The following is a 12262-nucleotide window of genomic DNA, read 5'->3' on the forward strand; positions in this document are numbered from 1 at the left end:
TCCACTGCCGCTGATTGTCTGATGCACCATTTTTAAAATCGTGTTTAGAAAGTATCTTTCATAGAAAAGATGACTGGGAGAAGTAAAACTAGATACTTTGCCTCTACTAAAAGGCAGTGGGGGGAGGGGAGGATCCCTCTGCTGGAGTACGGCCGCAGGCTGCCCTAACTCACGCCCCTCCTGGACCAGGGGATTCTGGACTCTGCACGAATTATGAATTCCTCTGCTTTTGCTTAAAAAAAAAAAAAAGGCAATAAAAAATAGTACAAAAAAACACAAAACCGTTTCTATTTCCAGTTTTCAAGTAACTTGAAATTTCAAGAGTGGACGCCAACATGGATTACCTTCCTGGCATCAGGTCAGCCTGCGTTTCTTGAACCAAGGCCCTCAGACCCTGGGTTACTGTTAACGTGGACTTGATGGCATTTCAGCCTGGAGTCTGAAGTCCAGCGTCTTGCTGGACTGTATGCCCGGCTGTGGGTCGGGGTCACTGAGTGCGTGGGGCTGGGTCCTGTCGGCACCCGGGGAATGGCCCTTCCTGGAACTTTTCACCCTCAAATCCCCCCCAAGCAGAGCCGCCTGGTCCCGAGCCTCGCTTTCCCAACTTCTCTGGTTCTTTCCGAGCTGCTTTAGGCAACTCGGTTCCATCTGCTCGGTCTTGTAAAAACCAAAAACGCGGGCCACACCCCCACCCGGAGGCCAGGTGGACGCTCCCAGCTGGGACCTTCGGGGGGGCGTGGCTGCGGGAGCCGGGGGCGGGACTCTGTCCCCGCCCAGCACCTCCCCCGCGCACGCGTCCTGGCTCCGCGCTGGCGCCGGCTGGACCCTCCCGCGTGCCGTCCTTACCCGGCCTGCCCCGCGCAGCCGTTCCCGGAAGTGAGTTTCGCCTCCTCGGAGGCGGTGAGTCTGTGCCTGAGCCACGCGGGTTGGTGACGGCAGCACCCGGTGGCGCAGCCCGAGGGCAGGGGCGGGCGGGGCTGCCACCATGGCCGAGAATCAGGACTTGTTCGACAGCATCGTGATGGCGGATGACAGGTGAGTCCCTCCCCCCCCAAGTCAGGTCTGCTCCCAGCTGCTGGGCGGCGGTGGCCGCTCGAGTCTTGTGTCCCGCGGGCGTGGGCCTTGCAGGAGCGCTCCGTTTCCTCTGAAAGCAGAGGACACGTGTGGGGCGGAGAAGGCTATCGACCCATCTTCACTCCCCGGCCTCTGGGGCGGGCGCCACGTGCCCAGCTGCTCCTCTGGACCCGCCTCCCGGTCCCCGTCCCCGCCTCCTCGTCCCCGGTCCCCGTCCCGGTCTGCGGCGGCCCCAAGCATCTGCTCGGTCTGATGACTGCCTTCCTCCAGGGACGCCCCGTCCTCGGCTGGGACAGATCTTTGCCATCTGGGCACTGCCCCTTTTCCTTGTCCCTTCGTGGTAGGACATACGGCAGCATTCATGGACATGCTGATAAATGTGTCAGACGTCGTCCCTGTCCCTCCAAGAGCCCCCGGGGAACGCCTGGGGCTGTGACGGGGGGAGGGGGAGAGCTGTTGAGAGTCTTTGTGCCCCTGTGAGGCAGCAATAGATGCCAGCCAGTCGCTGACTTATTTAGAGCTTATTGTGAATGAGACACTGACTTGAGTGTTATCCATTTCAGTTGACCCTGTGAGTCACCCTGCTTTACAGAGGAGGCAGGGTCACTGTCTAGGGTCACACCACCGATAGACGGGCACCGACACCGTGTACTCTGCCTTGTTAGGGGGCTCCATCCAGCAAACGCCTCTCCTCTTTGGTGACGGCAGGTTAAGATGGAGCCATGTTCTCCCGTTGAGCCCGCAAAGTCAGAGCCCCTATCATACGCCTGGCACCCACGGTCACTGTACATTTCGTGGTGGTCTGATGGCAGTGTTCTCTGCCCTGTACGTATTGCAGAGGTTTTTTTTTTTGTTGTTGTTTTTTGGGTTTTTTTGGAGCAAACAGCTTGAGTCATGTATCTTACACGCTCCCAGGCCTTTGGCCTCACCCTAAAGCAGGGGTCTTAAACTCAACTCAGCATGTGAGCCGCAGAGCAAGATCACAGCCGTTCGGCGGGCCGCACTAGGTCTACAAAAGGCAACTGTTACGCAACACTTTTCTCACTGCAGTTGAAAACAAAAAAAAATCAGTACAACAAGCACAATCATACATGCAGTTCACTCAGTGTCACAAAACGACCAGAAACTGTAGTTCGCATCACAACTGCTGTTAACTAAGCTAATATCTAGCTGGGATGCTAGAGAAATGAAAAATACAAGTAGGCCCCTAGGCTTACTTAATTTTATCCAAAATATTTTGAACTTCGTGGATTAGTCTGCGGGCCGCACAAAATTGTTCGGCGGGCCACGAGTTTGAGACCCCTGCCCTAAAGCCACCCAGGAGGTTTCAAAAAGTTAAGATTGCTAGGTTGGTACGGCAGACCTACTGAGTATTGGGTTGAGGCATTTGTACCTTTGAAGATTCCCTGCGGGTGTCTGGCATGCCGCCCAGCTTGGGAATCACTAATGAGCCCACGCACCTCCTGGCAGAAGAGGCAACTTGGTCGTCAGGAGTTACAGTACTGGCCAGAGGACAGACTCAGGAAGGGGTGCAGCCAGGATTGGAACCCAAGTTTTCCGACTTAAAATCCTGTACTTTTTCTACTGTTCTGCGTTGGGTCTGGGTAATACGGGAGAGAAAAGCTTTTTCTCCTGTCTGTGGGGCCAAGCGCACGTCTTCTCCGCCACAGGTTCCACGGGGAAGGATATCGGGAAGGCTACGAAGAAGGCAGTAGCCTGGGGATGATGGAAGGAAGACAGTACGGCACTTTGCAGGGAGCTAAAATCGGGTCCGAGGTGAGTGGGAGCACCCGTTTCCGCCTGAGTCCTTTCCGGGTACAGCTGATCACTTCCTTCCATGATCCGTGTGGTGGAGCCAGAACGCCAGGCCGTGGAGGAGGCAGAGCGTTCATGGAGAAACGGCGTCAGCGCAGAACGGACAGCGCATACTGGTGTCGCAGAGAGTGCGTTGTGCGCGGGGTTGTGGGAAGGCCAGCCCTTTGTCACCGTGGTTGCGCCAGCCTGCCACGGTGCGGCCCCGTGTCTTTACCTCGCCCAAAGAATGGGTATTCTGTGTCTTGTGAAAACACTCCATTTTCACTGAGGCCGAAATTCCACAGTTTTCCTCCTCTTCTACCCTCTGTCCCACATTGGCCCCCACTTACGGACAGCTGGCCCTACTCCGTGCAAAGTCGAGGCTGTCATGACTGTGTGGACATCTGCTGCTGCAGAACGAGTCACCACAAAACATGTGGGCTTAAGTCGGCACATGGTGACTTTCAGCCCCTTCTGACGATCAGGAGTCCCGGAGCAGCTGCCCCCGGGTGGTTATGGCTCAGGCCCTCCTGACCACAGCGTCGGGGCAACCAGGGCTCAACTGGGGCCGGAAGAGCCGCTTGTACGATGGCTCATACAGCTGTTCTTGCCTGTGGGCCTGTCCGTGGGGCTGCTGCAGCGTCCGCACGGCACTTCAGTGAGTGACCCAAGACACAAGGCAGAGGCGACATCATGATGTCCAGCCTCAGACTCACATGATGCCTCTTCCTGTGTGTTCTGCTGGCGAGGCTGGCCGCCCTGGTGCGGTCAGGGTGGGGAGGGGCATCTGTGGGACCCAGCTTGAAGGCTGGCTGCCCCACCGAGGACTTGACCTCTTAACTTCCATTGCTCGATGCCCAGCACAAACCTCTGGATCGGCAATGGGAGCACCGCTCCCCGCCCCTTGTTTAGAGAGCTTGGTAATGAGATCAGCAGTAGCGAGTGCCTTCCTTATTCCGCTTGACGTGTTTTGTGAATTCACAGATCGGGTGCTACCAAGGTTTTGCTTCTGCTTGGAGATGTCTGCTGCACAGCTGTGCGACCGAGAAGGACAGGTAAGGTTTGAGACTTCTCTTTTCAGTGTGTGACCAGGAGTGCTGGTTCCTCTTCTGTAAAGTGGAGAAAATAAGCGGGCCGAACTGGGACATTGTCATGAGATTAACGGGAAATAGTACGGTGGTTTCTTCCCGCTGCGGTTTCAGTCAACTAGTTTGAAAATATTAAATGGCAAACTCCAGAAATAAGCAATTCGTATCTTAAATTGTGCACCGTCGTGAGTAGTCGTGTGATGAAATCTCACGCTGTCCTGCTCCGTTCCACCCGGGACATGGGTCATTGCTGTGTCCTGCTGACCCACGCTGTAGACAGTCCATGCCTGTGAGTCACATGGCAGCCGTTTCGGTGATTAGTTCGACTGTCCTGGTATCACGGGGCTTGTGTTCAAGTCACCTTTATTTTACTTAATGACGTCTCCAAAGCACAGGAGAGGTGATGCTGGCCGTTTGGATATGCCACAGAGAAGCCGGAAGTGCTTCCTTTTCGGGAGAGGGGCGTGTCTGTACATGTGAAGAAACCGTGTATGCAGGGTTCGGTCTGTCTGCGGTTTCAGGCACCCCCTGGGGGTCTGTGAGTGCATGCCCTGTGGGTGATGGGGAGCGCCATAAATACACCAAGTCCTGGGCACACTTTCAGTGGTGGACGAACTCTGGTTGTTATTACTTCTCAGGGGTTCTCACGCTCCCCTAGCTTTGCGCCGGCAGTGTTAGAGCAGCAGGTGGCCTTTGGGTACCCTGCCCATAAAATAATGTTGAAATCAATTATATCTGCTCCTTCGTCTGTACCCTAAATATCTGAGCAGCTGAGTCCGATTGTCTCGCTGTGACTAGGGCTCGGAAATGGTCATCGTCTCCATTTCTCTTTAATGTAGCCAACTGGGACTGTTAATGAGATAACACATGTAATGTGTTTAGCACGTCTCTCGTCCTTGCAAGCACTGAGTACCTGTTGGCTATTGTAGGATTTAAAACTTCTCACTGTGTGTACCTGTCACCAGAAAGGGTCAGGATGGACGGTCTGCCCCAGCCTGGTCTAGATGGACGTGTGGGTTCTTGGCTTTGTGCAGGAAAGATTCCATGACACGGGTCCAGGTGATTTTGAGAGGATGTTTATTAAAGCTGGGGACAGTGAAACAAAGGAAGGGCTTACGACAGAAGAGGCAAGGTCCCAGCCAGAGGAGCGAGCCCAGTCTGGGCTGCCTGGGCCCAGGAAGGGAAGTCACAGTATTGGGAGCGAGCCCAGTCCGGGCTGCCTGGGCCCAGGAAGGGAAGTCACAGTAACGGGAGCGAGCCCAGTCCGGGCTGCCTGGGCCCAGGAAGGGAAGTCACAGTAACGGTAGTGAGCCCAGTCCGGGCTGCCTGGGCCCAGGAAGGGAAGTCACAGTAACGGGAGTGAGCCCAGTCTGGGCTGCCTGGGCCCAGGAAGGGAAGTCACAGTAACGGGAGTGAGCCCAGTCTGGGCTGCCTGGGCCCAGGAAGGGAAGTCACAGTAACGGGAGCGAGCCCAGTCCGGGCTGCCTGGGCCCAGGAAGGGAAGTCACAGTAACGGGAGCGAGCCCAGTCTGGGCTGCCTGGGCCCAGGAAGGGAAGTCACAGTAACGGGAGGGAGCCCAGTCTGGGCTGCCTGGGCCCAGGAAGGGAAGTCACCGTAACGGGAGCGAGCCCAGTCTGGGCTGCCTGGGCTCAGGAAGGGAAGTCACCGTAACGGGAGCGAACCCAGTCCGGGCTGCCTGGGCCTAGGAAGGGAAGTCACAGTAACGGGAGCGAGCCCAGTCCGGGCTGCCTGGGCCTAGGAAGGGAAGTCACAGTAACGGGAGCGAGCCCAGTCCGGGCTGCCTGGGCCCAGGAAGGGAAGTCACAGTAACGGGAGCGAGCCCAGTCCGGGCTGCCTGGGCCCAGGAAGGGAAGTCACAGTAACGGGAGCGAGCCCAGTCCGGGCTGCCTGGGCCCAGGAAGGGAAGTCACAGTATCGGGAGCGAGCCCAGTCCGGGCTGCCTGGGCCCAGGAAGGGAAGTCACAGTAACGGGAGCGAGCCCAGTCCGGGCTGCCTGGGCCCAGGAAGGGAAGTCACAGTAACGGGAGCGAGCCCAGTCCGGGCTGCCTGGGCCCAGGAAGGGAAGTCACAGTAACGGGAGCGAGCCCAGTCCGGGCTGCCTGGGCCCAGGAAGGGAAGTCACAGTAACGGGAGCGAGCCCAGTCCGGGCTGCCTGGGCCCAGGAAGGGAAGTCACAGTAACGGGAGCGAGCCCAGTCCGGGCTGCCTGGGCCCAGGAAGGGAAGTCACAGTAACGGGAGCGAGCCCAGTCTGGGCTGCCTGGGCCCAGGAAGGGAAGTCACAGTAACGGGAGCGAGCCCAGTCCGGGCTGCCTGGGCCCAGGAAGGGAAGTCACAGTATCGGGAGCGAGCCCAGTCCGGGCTGCCTGGGCCCAGGAAGGGAAGTCACAGTAACGGGAGCGAGCCCAGTCCGGGCTGCCTGGGCCCAGGAAGGGAAGTCACAGTAACGGGAGCGAGCCCAGTCCGGGCTGCCTGGGCCCAGGAAGGGAAGTCACAGTAACGGGAGTGAGCCCAGTCCGGGCTGCCTGGGCCCAGGAAGGGAAGTCACCGTAATGGGAGTGAGCCAGGCTGAGCTGTGTGGACTCAGGAAACAAGTTACAGCGGCAGAAGGAGGGTCCTCAGAGTCCTCAGAGACGGGGCTCGCCCAGGACGACCGCTGCTGCCCACCGCTCCCTGGCTGCAAGTCTCAGGACCCTCGGAGCTTAGGAGAAGGCGCAGAAGTACACGCCCGAGGAAAGAGGGCTCGCGGGCGCACACTGGGTTCTTTGTCTTAAAGTTTTTTATCTGTTTTCTAAAGGTGGGGTGGGTTGGGGAGGTCTCGGGGGAGGGCCTCTATGGGCTATTTCGTAGCTCTCCAAGATGCTGATGCATGAAAAGAAGTGTCTAGGGGCGTTTGGGACCATTCTCTGGTCACTTTGCTGCTTTACTTGTATCTTGAGTCTTTCTGGCTCTAGTCTGGTTTTTGTTATTTCCCTGACTTCATCCGTGCTGGGGTTTGGCTGGCACTGAGGGCACCAGCTGGGTCTCTGTCCTCTCTCTCCCTGACCAGGGTGATTTAAGTTACTCACTCTGGCTGGGGAGGAGAGGTGTAAGCCACCTCCTTCCAAGTGCCCTGGTTAGGGAAGCTAGGGTCTTCTGATTTATTAGAAAGCCCAGCGGTCATACAAAATGACCGCTGTTGTAGATATTATAAATTGTAATTCGAATGATTTGTGCAAAGGTGTCTGCTAATTCAAACTGAGTTACCCAGGGCAGGCGGCGAGGACGCCCCTTTGCTTACTGCCCCACGGGGTTTCCTCCTTCTACTTGCTTAATTGCTTAAAGTAGAGTGCAATGAAGGAAACTACTGGCGGTACATTTCTTAAGAGCCACCACTAGCTCAATAAATAAAGGTGATTTAAATAATAAAATGTTAATTCACATGTCAAAGATCTCTTTGTACATAACCTTTCTTGTGTAGATCTTTCCATCATTTTTAAGCTCGCCTTGCAGAGGACCATCAATTATTTTTAATTTTACATCCGTTCTTTCACGAACTCTTGAACAGGCAACATAAAGTTGACCGTGTCCAAATGCAGGCTCAGGTAAAAAAATGCCAACACGCTTAAGCATTTGGCCCTGAGACTTATTGATGGTCATAGCAAAGGCAAGTTTTACAGGAAATTGTCTACGTCTCAATTGAAACGGCAACCCTGTTTGAGATGGAGCCAAATCAATTCTTGGAATGACATGTATTTCACCTTTAGAGGAGCCAGTCAAAGACTTAGCTATTATGACATTATTTTTCAGTTGGAGAACCTCTAGTCTTGTACCATTGCAAAGACCCCTTCTGGTGTTAAGATTTCTTAACAGCATAATAATTGCTCCAATCTTTAACCTCAATTTGTGAGGTGGCATGCCAGAAGGCGGGACTATTTGAATGCCGTGGCAACTTCACCCCATTGGCTAGTACAGTTACGCAAGCAACCAATAAGCTATCGGCGACAAACAGACACTTAAGCCGCATATAATAAAGATTAGTGGGCTGTTAATTGCTCGGCCTTGTTTAACTGTCTTGTCTTAGCTTCCCTTATTCCACTCGCCAGGGAGTTCTCCTAACGTCTTCCTGTCCTGCCTCACACCCCCCAAAGCCCCCTGACCCTGTCGCACTTGTCTACATTCTGAAGCTGGAAATGACCCCTAAGTAAGAGGCAGCTGTGGCCTGGCCATCCTGCTGCTCGTGGAACCGAAACCCAGGATGCCCCGCATCCTTCTGATGCCTGGTGGCCGTGCCCACCCGGGAGGTGGCGTCCTCGTCTACGTGACTCGTCTTATTTGAAGTATTTTGAGTTTCTAGGGCTCGGGCCACCCTGATGCACAGAAGGAAAAACAAGGACACTTGTGGCTGCGTGCGTGGCTCCGAGGTGGCCTGCTCTCCGGCTGGTCCGGGTCACTGGGCCGCTCCGTTTGCATGGGCAGCTGGGAACTGACCAGGTTCTTGCATCCTTGGGTGGAGTTTTCCTCTGAGGACCCAGCAGGAGCTCAGGATGGCGGTGATCCAGTTGGAGTAGCGGCGGGCAGCCTGTGGCACCCCTGGGTGGCGGTCAGAGCTCTGCCTGGCTCAGCCTGTGGCACCCCTGGGTGGCGGTCAGAGCTCTGCCTGGCCCTGCTCTCCGGTCCACGGACAGACGAGGGGAGACGCACTCCTGGACTTCTCCATGAGGCTCCCCAGGGCCAGGCTTGCTGGCTCGTGGAGGCGTGCTCCCCTGGGGTCCCACACTTGGGGGCTCCAGCCCTTGCCCCAGAGCAGGGCTCCCTGCGCCCAGTCTGTCTGCCAGAGCGCAGGAACTGCAGTCTGGCACAGGCAGATGGGAGCCCGCAGCCCGCCAGCACACCCGAGGGTCCCTTTGGGGACCCACAAGCCGCTTCCTTAGAGCACTGGCTTGCAGATTTTGGCTTTTATGGCTCAGTACAGTTTTGAAAAAATGGTCAAAAGCTGATAGAGGATCTTCTGCTGCTTTGTGTCCTGAGTAAGGCTGTTAGGAGAGAAACACCTGCCATCTGCATCATCACTCAGCGCAGCCGGGCTGTCTGCGGAGAGGGACCGCAGACAGCAGTGTCTCAGACAGGAGGGTGGCCCTTACTCCCGGCAGCCACAGTGGTTCGGCAGGCTCCGAGCTGCTCTGCCCCTGGGAGCAGCCAGGTGAAGCCTCGGGTCCATCCCCCGGCCCTGAGCGGCTCACGCCCTCCTGACGTGCACTGGCTTTGCTGGGTGTGTCTGGAGTGGATCCACTGACCGGGGAAGGAAGAGTCGCTACTTGCAAAGTTGGAAACAGGTGGTGTTCTGTGTATCACGTTAGAAGACAGCCATTTTCTGCATGTTGGCCTCTGCCTGAGATCTCCCTGGAAACCGAGGGCTTTATTGCTTTAATTCGCTTGCTCTGACCTCTCACCATTCTGCACTTTCGCAGAAAGGTAGCCGCCATAGATCTGGTACAGCGATTTGCCGTGGCAGGCCCACCCACTCGTGTCAAAGCCAGCGGCCACAGCAGGTTCTCAGGGAGTCTCGGCTGCTTTGACTCGCTATTGATTCACCTTTAAGGATGAGTCCCTGAAATTGCCATTAATCAAATACTAACACTCAGATGATCAAACGTGGTGCAGGGGAGGGTGCCCATCTGGGTCCCTTGTAGCACATTACCCGGTGTGCTCCTATGTGACTGTCCACCCCCCGCCCGTCCAGGTGAGAGCCTGGGCCCCAGGACCGTCGGAAGCTGGGAGCCTACGTGTATTGAGCACCTGCTCTGTACCAGGTGCCCGCTTCCCGCAGATCACCTGGTCTTGAAGCCTGTGAGGTCACTGTTGCTCCCATTTTACAGATGAGGATGCGAGGCAGAGAGGTGAACTAACCGAGCCCCTTGGGGCACCAGTGTTAGGGCGGCTCTTCCTGTAGAACCACGTGGCCGCCCCGCAGAGCTCTTTGTCTTCCTGGGGCAGGGAGCTGGACGCACACACCAGAGCCCCGGTCTCTGCCCTCTGCAGGGAGGAGCCGGACTGGCTCACCTGCCGCTGGACTCCGGGAGCAGAGGGTCTGCGTCCTGGACAACCCCCAGGTCAGGTCTAGAGCGGGCTCGATCGTGCCCGGCACCCTGTCCCGTCTGGGTTTGTCTGCTCCTGAGTCTGACCTGGGGAAGCAGCAGTCAGCGTGCTTGTGGGGGTTGCCTCAGCCCCCCAGCCCCGCAGCTGGGATGGAAGCACCTCTGTCCGCTTCGTTCCGACTTGCGGTGGAGGCGCGGGTGTGGGAGAGCACGTTGCTAGGTAAATAAATATTATTTAGTGTAATAAAAAAAATGAATCATCCAGCCTCTGAACTCAACCCATTAGCACGTCCGTTGCTTTTAAGCAAGAGATTGCTGTAGTTGTTACGTAAGCCGAGCCTGTTGTGTGCAAAGGACTGAGTCTTATTTCTGTACTTTTCAGCAAAAAGATGAAGGTCTTAGAATCATTGATTGGGATGATTCAGAAGTTCCCTTATGATGACCCTACTTATGCCCAACTTCACGAAGACTTAGACAGAATTAGAGGAAAATTCAAACAGGTTGGTCCGCTGCGTGTTTCTTTGGGGCGGGGGCCGGGGCGGCGCAGGCCCTGGGGCTCACTGGCCAGTGGCGTGGGGCTGCACAGGCCACGCGAGCGGTCAGCCACCACGACCGGGGCAGTGCAGAGAGCAGGCGCTCGGCCAGCTGAGGGTCGGGCGCAGACAGGAGCTGCAGCTGGAGGTAGCTGTGCTCTAGTCTGTGAGTCAAATGCACAAGGCTGTAAAAAAAAAAATCTTTTTTCTTTTGTGTTTTTTAGCTTTGTTCATTACTAAACGTTCAGCCAGACTTTAAAATTAATGCGGAAGGTTCTGGACTTTCATTTTGAGGATGACAGATGAACAGAGACGAGACATGAAGGAGCAGATGTCCGTATGTTAAGTGTTTAAAACTGATTAAAGGAAAACAATGACCGGGGCATTCATTGTCCTAGAGGGAGGGTCCCAGGTCCCAGTGAAAGAGCCTCCTTCCCCGAGCCTGCCCGCATCGCCCAGTGCCCCACGGCCCCGCACAGGCCCGGGCTTTGTGGCACCCGTTCCCTCTGCAGCTGCGCGCGGCCCTGGCACAGCCCTACCGGGCTCTCACGCTGGCCTGGAGTCCCTGGCCCCGTGGGTCCTGTCCAGCCGGGCGGGGCTGGCTCTGGGTAGGGTCCCTCGAGCGTGGACTCGGCACTCAGAGGATGGCTTCACAGACAGCGGGAGGGACGGGAGGTAGTGGTGAGCGCGGGGTGTGTATGGAGGCCTGAGCTGGGGCCGTGCGCCCTGTGCTGTCTGACCCCGTCCACAGCCGGTCAGGCGCGTGTGCCCAGTGTACAGGTGACGGAGCTGAGACCGGGGTGCCTGGCTGAGCGGGAGCTGGGGTGTGCTCCCCGGCCCAGGGGGCCAGGGCTTCGCCGCATTGGAAACGGCTGAGGAGGGATGTTAAACTGAAGACTGAGCGGTGGGCCACCACGGCTCCACCCTGACACCGCGGACACGGCCCTCGCCCTTTCCGAGGGGCTCCTTTGCGTCTGCCCCGCTCCGAGGGCACCGTACGCACAGGCCCGGCACCGGGCAGTGGAGCAGGCTGTCCCCGGGCCAGTCCTCCCTGAGCTCGGGTTTCACACGTCCCCTCAGGGCTCCAGGCCACTGGCCTGCCGTCGCCTCCACTCCTGTTGGGAGCGTCTCTGAAAGTGGGGAGTGAGTGGATAAGGAGGTGACTTGGGCCACTCCAGTTTTCACAGTCATTCCAAATGTCTCGCTGAACCGTCCTCCTGGGCCTGTGACCCGTGCGGCATGCCATAGTCACGGAGACCTGGGGCCCGAGGGGCCTTCTCTTCCCGCACTCTATCGGCCGCCGGTGCTGAGAGCGCGTGCAGTGCCGAAGGCCGGGGCTCGGCCCTCATCCTGCCGCACAAGGTGTGCGTCCTCACCTGCACGCAGTCTGGGCGCCTGCCCTGGGCGCCGCCTTCTCCCGCCGGGCCCTGGAGCACAGGCCTCACCGGGGCTCTCTGGGCGGCGGAGTCCGGCTTCTACCGTCTCCTCTGGTGGGTTTTTGTGTCTTCTCCTATCTGCTTTTATAATGTGTTATTTTTGTAATTGGAGAAAAAATAAATAAATAGCATGTTTTAAAGCAAAAGGCCGTCTGGGACCATTCGTAATGCGACATCCAGCTCATGCCTCCCTGCTGATGCGAGGGATCTGAGTGCAGAGCAAGGCATACAGCATGCAGC

The 12262-nt window shown here is 56.9% G+C and overlaps 1 protein-coding gene across 1 annotated transcript; it reads left to right on the forward strand.

Moving 5' to 3' along the window:
- The first annotated feature begins 838 nt into the window (after nucleotides 1-838).
- On the forward strand, nucleotides 839-12106 carry LTO1 (LTO1 maturation factor of ABCE1). The gene is made up of 5 exons (XM_066383545.1): nucleotides 839-1035; nucleotides 2745-2850; nucleotides 3853-3923; nucleotides 10436-10553; nucleotides 10811-12106. The coding sequence occupies exons 1-5, from the start codon at nucleotides 986-988 to the stop codon at nucleotides 10877-10879; spliced, it is 414 nt and encodes a 137-aa protein (XP_066239642.1). The 5' UTR covers nucleotides 839-985; the 3' UTR covers nucleotides 10880-12106.
- The last annotated feature ends 156 nt before the right edge of the window (nucleotides 12107-12262 follow it).

This window comes from Saccopteryx leptura, chromosome 1 (genome assembly GCF_036850995.1).
Source record: "Saccopteryx leptura isolate mSacLep1 chromosome 1, mSacLep1_pri_phased_curated, whole genome shotgun sequence".
In the NCBI taxonomy this organism is placed as follows: Eukaryota; Metazoa; Chordata; class Mammalia; order Chiroptera; family Emballonuridae; genus Saccopteryx; species Saccopteryx leptura.